This window comes from Anabas testudineus, chromosome 5 (genome assembly GCF_900324465.2).
Source record: "Anabas testudineus chromosome 5, fAnaTes1.2, whole genome shotgun sequence".
Taxonomy (NCBI): Eukaryota; Metazoa; Chordata; class Actinopteri; order Anabantiformes; family Anabantidae; genus Anabas; species Anabas testudineus.
The window spans coordinates 11,436,354-11,451,234 of NC_046614.1; the positions used below are offsets into that span (position 1 = coordinate 11,436,354).

The 14,881-nt window shown below is 43.3% G+C and overlaps 3 protein-coding genes across 5 annotated transcripts in view; 2 read left to right on the forward strand and 1 right to left on the reverse strand.

Annotated features, from left to right (window-relative positions):
• Positions 1 to 32: 32 nt before the first annotated feature.
• On the forward strand, positions 33 to 1,875 carry smug1 (single-strand-selective monofunctional uracil-DNA glycosylase 1). The gene is made up of 2 exons (XM_026346983.1): positions 33 to 532; positions 771 to 1,875. Exons 1-2 carry the CDS (start codon positions 218 to 220, stop codon positions 1,299 to 1,301), a joined length of 846 nt encoding a protein of 281 aa, XP_026202768.1. The 5' UTR covers positions 33 to 217; the 3' UTR covers positions 1,302 to 1,875.
• An 840-nt stretch (positions 1,876 to 2,715) lies between these two features.
• Positions 2,716 to 7,223, forward strand: calcoco1b (calcium binding and coiled-coil domain 1b). Of its 2 annotated transcripts, none has more exons than XM_026346870.1 (13): positions 2,716 to 2,825; positions 3,526 to 3,669; positions 3,784 to 3,886; positions 4,086 to 4,288; positions 4,377 to 4,589; positions 4,695 to 4,843; positions 4,939 to 5,008; positions 5,093 to 5,347; positions 5,443 to 5,568; positions 5,748 to 5,843; positions 6,309 to 6,396; positions 6,481 to 6,656; positions 7,043 to 7,223. In XM_026346870.1, exons 1-13 carry the CDS (start codon positions 2,757 to 2,759, stop codon positions 7,043 to 7,045), a joined length of 1,695 nt encoding a protein of 564 aa, XP_026202655.1. In that variant the 5' UTR covers positions 2,716 to 2,756; the 3' UTR covers positions 7,046 to 7,223. The 2 variants fall into 2 exon arrangements, with proteins under 2 accessions (XP_026202655.1, XP_026202654.1); XM_026346869.1 differs by having other exon boundaries at positions 2,742 to 2,825; positions 3,454 to 3,669.
• Positions 7,224 to 9,306: 2,083 nt separating this feature from the next.
• Positions 9,307 to 14,881, reverse strand: part of LOC113153936 (retinoic acid receptor gamma-A-like) — a 29,068-nt gene continuing 23,493 nt past the window's right edge. For both annotated transcript variants that reach the window (XM_026347850.1, XM_026347851.1), the window contains 7 exons: positions 13,344 to 13,492; positions 12,531 to 12,672; positions 12,267 to 12,430; positions 12,000 to 12,176; positions 11,633 to 11,837; positions 11,361 to 11,519; positions 9,307 to 11,236 (listed from right to left, as the gene is read on the reverse strand). In XM_026347850.1, coding sequence (XP_026203635.1) covers positions 10,905 to 11,236; positions 11,361 to 11,519; positions 11,633 to 11,837; positions 12,000 to 12,176; positions 12,267 to 12,430; positions 12,531 to 12,672; positions 13,344 to 13,492 — 1,328 coding nt within the window. In that variant the 3' untranslated portion in view covers positions 9,307 to 10,904. The remainder of the gene's footprint in view (positions 11,237 to 11,360; positions 11,520 to 11,632; positions 11,838 to 11,999; positions 12,177 to 12,266; positions 12,431 to 12,530; positions 12,673 to 13,343; positions 13,493 to 14,881) is intronic.

Below are 14,881 nucleotides of genomic sequence, written 5' to 3' on the forward strand. Positions count from 1 at the left end.
TAATGACAGCAGTGTGGCTGTAGGGGGCAGCAGACGCTTTGCTCGCTGCACACAGGAAGAGCCTGAGGAAGAAATCGCTCCATGGAGGAACCGGAGCAACAAAAGCCTTCAGCATAGAAGGAAGTTACTCTAAAAACGTCAAAGAAACATAATATTAATGCTAATCTTTTACGTTACAACACAGCAACATCTCGTTTAATACGCGCACGATCGAAAAATGTTGGAGGATAACACATGTGCGCAAGAATCGGACAAACTCGCCTGTGGAGATGGAGACGGGGATCCCGAGCATGGACGGAAGCTGACACCTGAGGTCAACATGTCACCTTCCTCCAGGTTCCTGCAGGTTGAGCTGGAGCTGAACACCCACCTGCGTCGACTGACCTTCAGCGAGCCTGTGCGGTACATCTACAATCCGCTGGAGTACGCGTGGGACACCCACAGCTGCTACGTGCAGACGTACTGTCGGGGCGGACAAAGGATCCTGTTTCTGGGGATGAATCCAGGACCTTTCGGCATGGCACAGACTGGGGTGAGCTCTGTGTTTACAGATGGTCTTGTCTTAGGCGCGTAAAAGTGGAAACTGAAGTTGGTAACGCAGCTGTCATGCACAAGAACAACCGTGTTTTTAATTTGTCATATCCACATGTGAACTGTCACCCTATGGAGAGGCCCTCATTACAATTATTATGCATCAGTTTGTATTTCTTATGTCACATAGTCTAAAGTTATGACTGCACTGACGCTGTACTTGTGTTTTTTTTGTGCAGGTCCCCTTTGGTGAGGTGAGGACAGTTGTTGATTGGCTCCAGATCACTGGGGAGGTCGGTCATCCTCATGATGAGCATCCAAAGCGCCGGATCACAGGGCTCGCCTGCACTCAGAGTGAAGTGAGTGGTGCACGTTTCTGGGGGTTGTTCAGGAAACTGTGTGGTGAGCCGGCCTTGTTCTTCCGCCACTGCTTCGTGCACAACTTGTGCCCACTGATTTTCATGAACGCCAGTGGGAAGAATCTGACCCCGCCGGAGCTTAAAGCAGCTGAACGAGATGCCCTCCTCAACATGTGTGACACTGCACTGTGTGAGGCTGTGAAGGCGCTGGGAGTCTCCATGGTGATTGGTGTTGGTCGGGTAGCAGAGCAGCGGGCACGGCGAGCTCTGTCTGCTGCACAAGTCAGTGTGCAGGTGGAGGGCATCATGCATCCGTCGCCTAGGAACCCACTGGCCAATAAGGGCTGGGAGGAAGTAGCCAAAACCAAATTGACAGAACTGGGTGTCATGTCGCTGCTGAGCAACACATGAGCTAATCAAAGGAGGGGAGCAGGACAAGACTCAGGGAGCAGAGGATGCAGTGCACAACAAGTGCAGACTCACATTATTCCTCACAAACAGCTGCAAGATAAGCTTGAAGTACACTGGTGCTGTGAATATGTCTGCACACTTTCCTTCTTGTGTAAAGATGTGTGTGCAGATCAGTGGACAGAGAAACTACAGTATACTGTAGCTAATGTAAATAGAAGGTGATTCGTATCCACAACAAAACTGTGTTTTTCAATATTCAGTTTCCTTGTCAGGTACATTGGACATGCTCAGTGTTAACACATGTAACATCAAATCAATATCAGCACGGATAGAGCTGGTCTGTTATTCCTAATCTGTTACAGATGTTCTGTAACTTTTCACTCTTCATATCACTGAGCTGAGAAATAGTTTGACTTTAAAAAGAACATTGTGTAAAAGCTGACATTTTTCATGCTGGACTTCTGTATTATACCGACTATTATTTTGTTGTCTTTTTAAATGCTCTTTTAATTGTCATTTTTTCATTTATACACTAATTTGTCAGAATTTTACAAATTCTGTATATTTCAGCACACCTAGCATTACAAAATAAATAATTAATAAATAACATTTGTCATGTTGCTGACTCATGCTTAATTTTACAGTGCTACACTGGGAAAAACTGGGTGTTTCATGTCATGATCTGCAGTGTCGGTCCTGTGGGTGCTTTTCACCTTTTGTTGGAAACAGATAAAACTATTCTGACATATTAAAATAGTGTCGTTTTTTTTTTTTCAGCTCAGTGTTGTTGTCATCATAACTGACGCACTTGACAGATCTTTTCCTGCTGTGAAAGGTCAAACGTCAGCAAATTACCCAAACACGTGCAAAACATTTCTCACATTCAATGTCAGTTTGTGCTAAAACCACACCATCAGGTGTTCAGGACTGGAACTACAATTGTTACGCAATCAGATAACCATTAAAAAAAACACTAACCTGGCTCTTCAATATCAAAGCTGGATTCAAGTCACAGAAACACCTCAGTGTCTGATGTGTTATACACAAAACCCTGCTGATAAATACTGCTTGTCAGTGCATCTGTATTTTCAGAGGTATATAGGAAATAAGTGAATCACGCTGTCATGTCTTTGCCTCATGCTTTGGATGTCCGTTGTTAGATTTCAGAGAAATGTTCGGTCTAGGGAATGGCAGCTCCACCCCCTCCTACCAATCTTCACCCCCTCCACTGCCTCTTCTAAGAACTGCAATGAGTTAGAAAAACCAGCAGCGGATCCCGTGTCCTGTAACTGTGGGAGTTGAAGTGTGCAGCATTGCTTTGCCTTGCAACACACTGTGTACTGGTGGACTGCATCTCCCATGAGTCACCCACCAACACTAATTTTACCACATGGTTCAAGAGATATTGTGAAACTCTTGCACCTGACGGTATTGCTCATCACTATCTACAGATTGATGCTCAGCTCTGTCCTTCATGAGGTAGCAGAAAAAAAAAACATCACATTATTTCCAAAGCAGAATAAGGTAAGATGAAAATGAGCAACAAGTGGGGTTTATGAATGTATTAGATGCAAACATGCAGTTATGATGTGTTCATAGAAAGCCATTAATACTTAATTATAGATAGAACTGCTCTTAACAAGAGCAATAACAAACAGAAGGATTCATTTGTTAACTTCTGAATAAATATATTCACAAGTTAACAAGTAAAAAACACTAAATATGCGTATTGGTGTATTTTTTATTAAAGGTGTGCACTTGTAAATAGCTTAATTCTAAATGTAGAATAAAGTCTGACTTTTAATTTGTGTTACCTACTCATGTCGCCTATTTGTGAATACAGAAATTGTTGTGTATTTATTTTAATATAAGGCATGAAGAATTCTGCATGATCAATAATAATTTCTAAAAACTCTTGTTTCAGTAACATATTGACATGATTTCTGATGTAACTTGATAAATTATCAAAACACATATTGTCATATATAATAAAACAGTGCTGAGAGTTGCAGACGATCCTCTCAATATATCTGCATTACATTATGGTTTAACCTCGGTACACAATAACTATGTGAGCTTGTTGGCTATAAACATATTACACAGGCGGCTGGTGTTATGACCACGCTGTATTCCTGCTATCGCCTTTCACCAGCTGTTCCCCTCCAGACTGAAACTTGACCTCATTTCACTGCATCCACGGATGTTTTCTTCCTCAATGGCACAGCTTCCTATTACCATGGATAAACAGTTCACGGTGGTGTTTCGAAATGTGGGGCAACTATACTTCCCCCAGACCAGAGTGGAGTGCCACTACAGCCTGACCTCTGACCATCAGTGGAGCAGCAGTGACTGGATAGGGATATTTGAGGTAGATCTTCCCACTTTAGCGCCAATAATACCCCCACACTAAAACAGAAATTCATTTTTTAGAAGCACGTTTATATAGTTTGATGCTAAAAGTGTGTTTGCTTTCATGCCACAGGTGGGATGGTCTTCAGTGAAGGACTATTACACATATACATGGGCTCTGGTTCCTGAAGGCTACACTGAGGGATCCAGTGTTGACGGCTGTGCACTTTTCCATGGTAAGAAATTAGTCTAACTATATAAATAATAATAACAAAAAACATCACTGATGGGTGTGGTCAGAAATGTGTTGAGCTGCATCTGCAACCACACAACAGTGATGTCATAGCACACTAAAGCACAAGATATCAACTTCATTTGTACCCTTCATACGGGGCTAACTGAAAGCCATTAATCAAATATGTCCACTCAACACAGCATGTTACCTGCCCCGCCCCAGTACTGTGGAGTACCAGTTCGTGTACGTGGATACGCTGGGAGAGGTGTGCGCATGTAGTCGTCCCTTCACTTTCTGTGCTCCCAAACCGCTGGAGGAGCTGGAGACTCTGAAGGAGGAACGAGACGAGGACGACGGAGAGGAAGAGCTGCTCCTTGTCATCCCCAGAGCTCAGCTGCTTCAGGTAGGGAGAGAAACCTCAAACGAAAGACAAAGCGAAATAAAGAGTAAATAAAGCAAACCTGCCTGTTTCCCCCTTCTGCCGAGAACAGACTCGACTGGAGGAATGCTTAAAAAAGCAAACGCATTTACAGCAGGCCCTGGACGCGTCGAAAAAAGAGGCCGAGGACGACAAAGAGGGCAACAAAAAAGCAAGGATGGAGTGGGAGAGTGAAAGAGGAGCAATGATGGAGGAGATCAACGAGCTCAGAGACAACCTGAGACAAAACTGCAACATGTTGAAGCAGATGGAGGGAAAACACAAGGTACAGGCAGACTGTGAATAAACAGGTGTAGCACTGTCCTGGGTTTGATTAAAAATACCCAGTAGAGATCTGTAATCATTTCTCTTCTCCCAACAACACTGAAAGGATGTGAAGTATAGTCAGGAAAGCCTGAGCTCTGAGCTGAGAAACCTGATGGCTGAAAAGGCCGAGAGTCAGCAGCGAATCAAACGCCTGGAGAACGATGTGAAGCTTCTGACGGACAGGGAGAAAGAGGGGAACTTGGATCTGGATAGGTAGGTGTCAGAGACATGTGGCAGCTCAAACACGTATCCCTCCAGTGTCTTGATCCTAAACTGAGCCTAACATTTGCTCCCCCTACTATCCGCAGGCTGAAAGAGCGAGTGAAGAAGATGTCCAGTCAAATGAAGCACGATGAGGAGAAGAGAAAGTCTCTGCAGGTTGTGGGTGCTGGCTAAAACATTTCTTTCCCTAATGTCTGTGTATTATTATTTCTGCACTCATGTATCTTCTCCTGATTTCAGGTGGAAAACGAACTTGCTCTGGCTGAGGTGCAAAGGCTGCAGGAGCGTCTGGAGGCTAGTGAGCTTGCAGCCGAGAACCTGCGCAGGGAGCTGAGGGAGCTGGGCAAAAGTCAGGGCCACACCCACACCGAGCTGCACCAAGCCCGGATGCAACTGGCCCAGCTGACCCTGCAGCTATCTGAGGAGAACCTGGTCATCAGGGAGGAGCGCGCCAACTGGGCTCTGGAGAGAGAGGCTTACAAACATGCAGCAGAAGTGAGCACAAAGAGCCTAATGCTGCCCGAGCGAGACGAGTGTGCAGAGGCGACTTTGTTGTTATATGTGCTTCTTTTCTGTTTGTTTTCATGCAGACTGATAAACGGAAACTTCAAGAACTGAGCTTTGAGCTGCAGAAAAAGGAGGAGTGGCTCCAAGAGGAGAGGATGGAGAGGGAGAAACTAGAGGTGGCCCTCGGGAGAGAGAGCGAATACAATCGAGTCAGTGAATCACAATCACTGCTATTTAAACGCATTTGGCTTTAAATATAACTGCTCTTGTGATGTGAAGGCTTATTTCTTCGTACTATCATGTGACCAACAGCGGCAAACAGGTCAGATGTGTGTGTGTGTGTGTGTGTGTTTGGATGATCTGCGTCTAACCCTAATGCACCTTGTAGGAGCTGCTGAGTGATGCCAAGCGAGAGCTGCAGGAGCTCAATGCCAATCTGAGGAAGGTCCAAAACAAGACCGAGGAGCAGCAGCGTGAGAAACAGGCAAGGAGTCAGCTCTTTTCAGTTTCATATGTTTGGTGGTTGGCAGATGTTTCTGCACTGTCCCCTGTGAAATATGAAATGTGTGCAACGTTTCCTGAATTCCTGTATAATTCTGCTTTGTATTTGTACTTTGCTGCATTTTGCAGAGAATATTCTGCTTTTCTATGTTTTTTAATTTATTGCATTTATTGAACTGCCTTAGTTTCAAATTACAAATACATCATGTAACAACATTAACAGACAACATAAGACTTTATTGGATAGCAGAGAGAATTCTGGAAAGCTACTCATCTACACATGCAGACAGTAAAAGTAGGTTAAAGTGCTCAACAGACAGAAGCCTGGTTTTCATTTTCACAATCTTATAATGAGAGATGACAGTTCAAATTTAGCTGTTTGTTTAATCAGTTCAGTTCCTCGATTTGTCTTTTTCTGATGCGGGGGTTTAAAATTGTAAACTCACAGGACCTGGTGAGCTACATCTGTCAGCTGGAGCAGAGGTTGGGGATTGTGCCAGGAACAAAGCCAAATGGAGACATTCCCACATCTACCTGTGAGTAACGAAATCTCTCCAGCAGCTCTATCATCCTGCATTGTAAAGTGAACCAAAGTAAAGAGTCTTTATTCATTCAAACAGCTGCTAGCTCTTCCTCCGAGGATGACGAGGAAGCCTCTTCGGCCTCTTCAGCCTCCCCCAGATCAATCTGTTCACCTCTTTTCCTGTCCGCTCACCTGGAACGGCTCAGTGGAGCCGAGATCCCTGCAGAGACACAAAGCCAGAGCAAAGAAGAGACACACACCTCTGACACACAGGTATGCCTTTTCCTATTCACACAGAAACCAAACAAAGATTAACACCTCCAGCATTTGGTGCTAACAGACATGACTGGGTAAATATTTGACTAGCTTCCCACTTGAGTCCTGAAGTTCCCCCTGTCCGGCAAGTTGTAGCTCCAACTCCACCTCTCCTAAGATATAATGGGGGACGTCCTTCACATTCCATGGCCTGATAGACTTGTTGCAATAATGTCATAATAACAATATGATGAAGAGCAAACATAGCAGCAATAATACAGTTGCTGATGTTTAGCAGGCAGGAGTAGAGTAGGATCGACCTTATTTATTAACCGCATCATCGGCTGTTTATCTTTTATCCTCAGCAGCTTCTGTCAAATTATCACTTCTCTCTCTCTCTACAGTGAGAACAGCTGACTCCCCCGTCTGGTAACACAAAAAGGGATGGAAGACAGCAGGTTGCCTGTTTAACAAGTTCATCTGGCCTGGTTTAATTTTGTTGTGATTCTTCTTCTGTTTCGTAGCACGTAGACATTTGGCCCTCACAAAGGCCATAATTACAGCAGATCGTTCACCTCACGGGGACCTGTATTTAAAGAAAACATCAAACTACTTGTAAGTCTCACATGTCCAGAATTTAGTTTCATTAGAGTGGCTTATTTTTGAGGATGGATTCAATAAGTAAGTGCCAAATTAGTGCAAATAACACACCTCTGGACATGCCTCTTCTTTTAGACTTTCACTTCTAGATGTTTTTTGTCTAAAAATATCTTTACTGTAGGTTCATTTCAGACTCTGAGCGTGATTTTCTGGATTGTGTGACTTTTTAGCTGATTGAAACGTGGACATGATGCAAGTGAGATGCCACAATCAGCTTCACTTCAACACATCACGTCTTGTTTTTGTGGCGTATGCTCTCCTTGACCTCTGCATGTGAGTGTGAATCCTGAAACCATGTCAAACTGTGTGGGTGTCTGTTGCAGACAAGTGTGAAATGTTTTGTTGTAGCTTGCTGAGCGCAGTGTCAGGTTTATTTATACTTTATTGATGTGAGCATCTGTTGGAAAGATGTGGCTCTTTAATAAAATATAATAAAGAGGTGCTGATGGCAGTTTGTATTTTGGTGAAAACATGTGACAAGATTTTTTTTTTCTTCATTGATTAAGTATGAATACTGTGCACTGAAACCAAAACAGTGACTCATGGTTGTGTTTCAGTCTGAAGACTCGTGTAAAGTGATGGCAAAGAAGATGACTACTGAACTCAACAACAACAACAAAAAAAAAAAAAACGCTTTTATCAAAATACAAGAGACACAAGAACAAATAACAAATGAGCAAACAAAATACTTTTCATGAAAATGGAAAAAGAACACATCAGCCCAATCTCTGCGTTTCAGTTTGTGTGTGTTGGTTTGTATTCGAGTTATTTTGGTACAAACTGAGAACTCGTGAGTTTCCTGAATCCCTGAATGTGAAGACATGAAGTTACTTGCACACGACAAAGCTTGATTTTACAAAAGAAAAGTAAGACAACAAAAAAACAACAGAGATAAAATGTTTCCAAAACTAACATGATACAGTTTCTTCCATAACATAATACAAGTGAACATATTTCTCATCCATAAACTTACACTTTTTCTTAATTAATAATTCCTATTTGTCCATGTGAAATGTAACATCTGTCTTTGGTCTATTTTTCATGCTTACATATTGAGCTAAGGCCTGTTTCATGCATTATTTATTGCACCAGAGCAAATTAAAGAAAAAAACAAGTTAAAGAATTAGATAAAAGAAACAGGAAGCACTTATTGCAAAACAGCACGGTTACAAGATGTAGAAACATACTATAAATACTAAATAACATGTACAATTGGTTGATGATGTGCTAAATGGTGAATGTTTATCTGTGTGTGTATGAGAAGGAAGACGCTTAGAGAACTTTCAATAATTCAACAATTAAATGCTGTGGTCCTTGTGGCATCACTGTTGATTAATAAACACATAAATCCTTGGTGTCCAGCAACCCCAGATCATAGCACTGCCCCCACAGGCTTTTACTGTAGACACTAGACATGATAGGTGCATCACTTCACCCGCTTCTCTTCTTACCCTGATGCTCCCATCACTCCACTTCTCCATTGGACAGTTCTTAACCCAGTTTTAGTAGTTTCATCAGTCTCCTTTGATGTTTTCTTTGCTTGATTCATGCCAATAATTTGACTTCTGAAACAGATGAACATCTTTTCCACAGGATGTGTCTTCAAACATGGTTGTTTAATAATGAGAAGCTGATCACTGCATCAGTTTGGGTTAAATAACTAAAGAAAAATAATCATCCATGAAGTAATTATCCAATAGGAGGCTCTTACATAGCCTAGTTAAATCCAGGTGGTGACTTATTTTGGGACAGGCAGTGTGTATCTTGTCTCAATCTGCTTTGTTCAGGGAATAAGCATCTTGCTCTCCTTTGTTTCTTACAGCATACCATTTTTGAAATGGACCATTCATATGAAGACACTCAAAAAGATCCAAACAGTTATGCCTGTTATGCCTCCATGCCATGGACAAGGTACTCATGAATAATCTTCCCATTGCAACTCTGGAGCTTTATACGACTTGGCCAGTTTCCATGTTGCATAAAAAAAAAAAAAGAAAAAAAAGTTGTATATCAACGAACAACAAATTGCAAGTATTTATTTTACAAAATCCAGGTTTGCATCACCCATTAGATACAGCACGCATACATGTACATACAGTACAGAACAGAACACACCATTTAAAATTATTGCCTTGTGCTTCAGCAGACACGCGATCTGACATAAATTTGTTTTGTCGATTTGTTGGTTGAGTCGCAACGTCAGATATGTGAGAGGCAATGTTTACCACTGCCAGCTGCAACTGATCATGTGAGCGTAGGTCAGCTTACACCGGCACCTGATGTCTTTGGCCTGACGAGTTTTTACTCCCAGCTGCATGTCAGCATAAAGTTCCAACGTGTATAATGAACGCAATGACAGTAACATGACATCGGTAAAAGCTCTCAGCTACACACTCATCTACACACACACACACGTACACTCCTGAGGTTTTCTGTAAACTGCTTTTAAAAGGTCACGTCTGTTTGGCTGATTTTCTTTATCCTCACTTGTACAAAAATGAAAATCTTATGGCTTATCTGTACCTGGCTACTGTACCGGGTGTCTGTACAGCAAAGTCAACGATGTTTTTCTAGACTGGGGAGTTATTACAGCGTATTCATGCCAAGATCTTCTTAGGTGACTGGTGAGTCATGGACCTGACAGAGTCAACCTGAGATTGTGTGATGGTGTCAAATATAATCTACTGATTCTTTAGTTTAATATTTTTTGATTATCATTAATGTATATTTCTTGTTCAGCTATATCGCTGCATTTGCTTTGCATTCTTTGTCACAATCATATTTGGATCAAAAGCAGTTGGAATTATCCTTATCTTATCTGTTTAGATGTTTTCGAATTTCATACAACGGAAAGCTAACTTACATGAGGAACTTGCATGAGTTTGAGTCCTGCTCATCACCTGCTCTCTCTCTCTCTGCTATTTCTCTGTTTCAAATCTTTGCTTATTGCTTTTTTTTTTTCTCTCTGTCCAAAAGAGCAGAAATGCATAAAAGCCAAGCTAAGAACGCACATGTCCAGTCAAATGGGAGCAGTTCTAAATGAAATATGTACAAAATACCAACTCATAGTCTCATAAACAGGCACAAAGACAGAACACGAATGTGCACATGCTTAGAAAAAACATACAATAAAAAAATAAGTCGCATATCTCTGAATAGTAATAAAATGAATTTTGAGAAGATATTTGTGGCGAATAGTCACCACACGAGTCCTTGTTGTTGCAATGCACTTTCACCATCAATTTTATACAAAGCATAGCCCTTATAGAAAGCAGAGGAGTGCATTTTTATTCCCGTCCACCACATCGCGTTCCTCTCTGTGTGGACAAAACACTTTGGAAATATCTTTTACATTTTACAGTCTCAATTTTGGCACAATGATTTTGAATGGCGCTCTCCCCAACCCACTCATATTTAGTGCTTTTGCTTTTCCCATTCACTGGTTCCTATGCTGAACGCATTATAATTTCAGTCATTATGTACAGTATGTAAATATGTGCTGCACGCAACACTGCTGTTGTATAAGAGCCTAATTCTGTGAGGTTTTCTTGGTGAGATTGCTGAGCTCAGTGATCTGGAGGAGGAAGCAGCATCACCGTGTCTCTCTCACTGCGTTTTCCCAGTCACACCTTTCATTTGTGTGGCCGCCGCCGCCGCTGCCGCCACTTCCCCCCACAGCTCCCCTTCACTGTCCACCCCTTTCTCTTTCTCCTCATCCCAGTAGTCGTCTTCTTCCTCCTCCTCTTCCTCCTCGACGGCCGACTCGTCCGTGGCTTTCTCCTCTTGTTTGATGGCTTGGATAGCAGGTGGAGCAGCTGCAGCACCGTCCCCTGAGTCACTGCTGTCCTCGAAGGCATCAGGGTTCTCCAGCATCTCCCTGATCAGCGGAGGCATGGGCCCTGGGATCTCCATCTTCAGCGTGATGGCTCTTTCTGCACCTGCACAGATACATGCGCATGTATTTAACAAGGATTAACAAGAAGCGATTCAGTCTGTGCCAAAGAGTATTGAAGTGTGATACCCAGCCCTTCCCCTAATCTGTGGTCAAAAGCCTCCGCTGACCTTTAGTGCTGATTCCTCTGAGGTCCGTGACTTTCATCAGCATACGAGGAAACATATGAGGCTTGTTCGGGCGTCTGCGGCGTGTGTAGATCTTCAGAGCCTCTAGCAGCGGCTCCTGCAGCTTGTCTACCTTCTCTGGCTCTTCCAGGTCCATGCGGTCTAAGAGAATAAGAGGTAATTAAGCACCAGTACGCAGCAGAGATATTAGGGAACTAGAAAAGCAGCTGACGTGAAGCTGGTGTCACAAAACCTAAAACAGAAGCCAGAATTACCTCCACAAATGAGACAGATGGCACTGAGAAGTCCTGTCTCTGTGTCGTCCATCTCCAGAGGCAGCAGCTGACCAGCAAACGCAAACACTAGGTCTGTGAGTGGACCAAAGCCAGCATTGTGCATCTGTGTCCTGTTCAGAGTTAGGCCATCCGAGAAGGTCATTGTGTCTTGTTCCGGGGTGTAACGAGTGCATATCCTCAGCATCTAAGTGGACAATGAGAAATGAGAATGAAATTGACCCAAACATAATGGCATCTGAAATTAAACCTTTGTCGGTTTATAAGTTAAGCAGTGTGAGAAAGTGTTAGGGGAATGTAAAAGGTGGAAGGAGAGCTAGGGAGAGCAATAGGAGCATGTGGTAGGTACCAGGATATCCAGACATGCAGATTTGAGGAGAGTGATCTGGTCAGCGATGGTGAGCGAAGTGAAGCCTGGTAGCCTTTTGGCAAACTCCACGATTTTTATAATGCACTTAGTGGAGAGCTCACTGAACTTATCCCAGAGGCCCAAGTCCAGCTGAATTCTGTGGTCAGCACTTGAATTCTGGGAGAGAAAATAGAGGGACACTGTTTGTCTGTGTTTGTCCTTCTGACAAATGCCTGTGATTGAGTGAATGAGCATTACAAAACTCACTGTGGTGTATTTTCCTAGTTGGCACAGAGATGGAAAAGTCTCCTGGTGAGCTTTGCTAACTTTATTAACCAGCTCCTCCAGTTCTCCACTCAGTTCATAGCTCTCTTGCAGCACCACCTCCTCCTTCAGATCCTTCTTCTTTTTGTTCCTGTCATTACGCACCGCTGCAGGGGAACACACGTAACACAATCAGTTGCACTACTGTGATGGTAGTAAGAATAGTAGTAGAAAGAATTATCTCCCAGAGCCCCTGACTACACTCACCTTCTTTGGACATGCCAACCTCAAAGCACTTCTGCAGCCGACAGTACTGGCAGCGGTTGCGGGTCACTTTGTTGATCTGACAGTTCTTGTCTCTGTGGCAGGTATACACCATGTTCTTCTGGATACTGCGCCGAAAAAAACCCTGAAAGCAATAAAAGAAAACGTTTTGTAGCTCACCAGATCAAAATGCCTTGTGATGTGCACCATGATAACATGCCTAACTAAGATTTTAAACTTGGTGAGCATTGCAGCTGCTTAACGAGTATGTAAGCTTTGTTTTTGCAAGCCTGTTGGCAAACTGTTCAAAGCGGTGTTGAGTACAGCCTCACGGAGCCCCTACTATGGCTGTAGATGTTCAATCTGGAGTATTTTTACATTTCATAATAGTAAAATCAAAGGGCGCTGCATTGCATGCTAACATAGGACTGGCTGGCTGCAGCTTCACACAGAACTTGGTCTCTGTTATAAACTACAAACACACAAAACCTTATATTCTGCTATATTCCAAATATTTCATGTGTTTATATTTCTATTTCATGTTACGCGCTACATCTCTAATTTGACAACACTTCCATATAATTGCGATGCCGTAGCGATTTGAAGGTCACACAGTGCACATTAAAAGTTTATAAACAAGCTGTGAATGAATAGCGTGCAGTATCTGTAAGGATACACAAGAGGGCAGCTCGACAACAGCAAACATTACAGGTGTGAGGTCCTGACATCCATCACGCTCCAGATGAACATCGGGTTCTCTCTCTGGCCTTGTTTTAGTACAGCTGTTCATTTCATACGTAACCTGGCGTCATTTACCTTGCAGCCCTCACAGGAGCTCACGCCGTAGTGATAACCAGATGATTTGTCCTGGCACACAAAGCACGGCTTGTAGACCCGAGGGGGAGGAGGAGGAGAAGGAGAGCTGGGCACCATCTCCTCTGAACTGGTGCTCTGGGTCTCCACCGCTGCAGGGAGAGGAATAAAAAAAAAAAATTTAAAGTCTCTCTTTAAAGTCTAAAACAGAGCTTGTTTACATGACTTCTTAAAGTCTTTGAAACTATGATGAAAGCTAATACAGTTGCTAATAGAGCTGATTAGGAGTGAGTGGTCAACAAACAACCCCCGACCCCTCGCAGGACACCCCTTGGAGCCAGAAGGCAAGCTCAAAGGCAGACATTTTTAAGAGAAAAGGGAGGCGGGGGGGTCTCTGCTGATTGACAGGACTTTAAAGAGACACAATTAGCTGATGGCCAGATGACCCTGCTGATAAAATGCTGATTGGCAGCTGAGATTTGATTGGCTTCTCCATTTACAGGCGAGTGGGGGGAGCAGCATACCTCTGTTGACTTTCTGACTGACATTTGAATTTTTGGATGTGTGTGTGTGTGTGTGTGTGTGTGAGCACATGCACCGGCTCACATTTTTATGTGAAAGGCTGTCCAACTTGATCTGCCCATAATACCAACAGCCCCATGTGAACAAACAGAGGCGGGATGTTTATGAGACTTGGCTGTCTCACTCTGCTTCTTCGTGCTGTCTCTCGCTAAAGAAAATGGCACACTGTATAACACCATTTGCCGGCCACAGGCGACGTCATTTAACTGCTGCTAATGAAAACGCTGAAAACAAACAATGTAAAAGGGACACAACAAGCACATCCAGCTGAATGAGAGTGTGGGTACCTGAACACAGATTCAAACAAAAGCACAGTAACACGCCTGGTACATATTTAAAGGTGATGACTAAAGAACAAGTAGACTCCTCTAAACATGTCTTTCAACTTTCACCTTCAGTCACCCTAACTTCACCTCCCTATGCCCATTTCCACCCCCACTCCCTTGTTTCCTGGCCCTAAATTCCTCAGTGCAGGCTGGACAGGGTTTAATAGTTGCCCAGGCTCATAAGCGGGCCCTATAAAAGTTGTGTCTGGGATGGGAAGGAGGCCCCCGGCCAGGCTGACGGCCTCTTTATTGGGACTCAGTCACCTTGGGCAGCTATTCACATCAACAGCTTCATCCTTGGATCCCTTCCTAGTAAAAATAAAGAATCTGAGGTCAAAAACCCAAAGTCACAGCCCCTCCTGTCACCTCCAATGGAAAGCACAGGACTGAACCAAATGTGACTCCCACCCCAGTGCAGCAACCCCAACCTGAACCCACAGCTGGTCATTAACAAGAGTGGTAAGGTTTCAAAAAACAGAGAAGCAAAGGCACAAAGGAATAATCTAATAAAAACAGAGAGGGAGAAAGAAAAAGAGAAAGAAAGGGGAAAAGAAGGTGAGGCAAAGGACAAAAACTTCCCAGTGGCCAAGAGGTGAAGATAAATCCTGACCAGTTAACTTTGACCTTGACTGA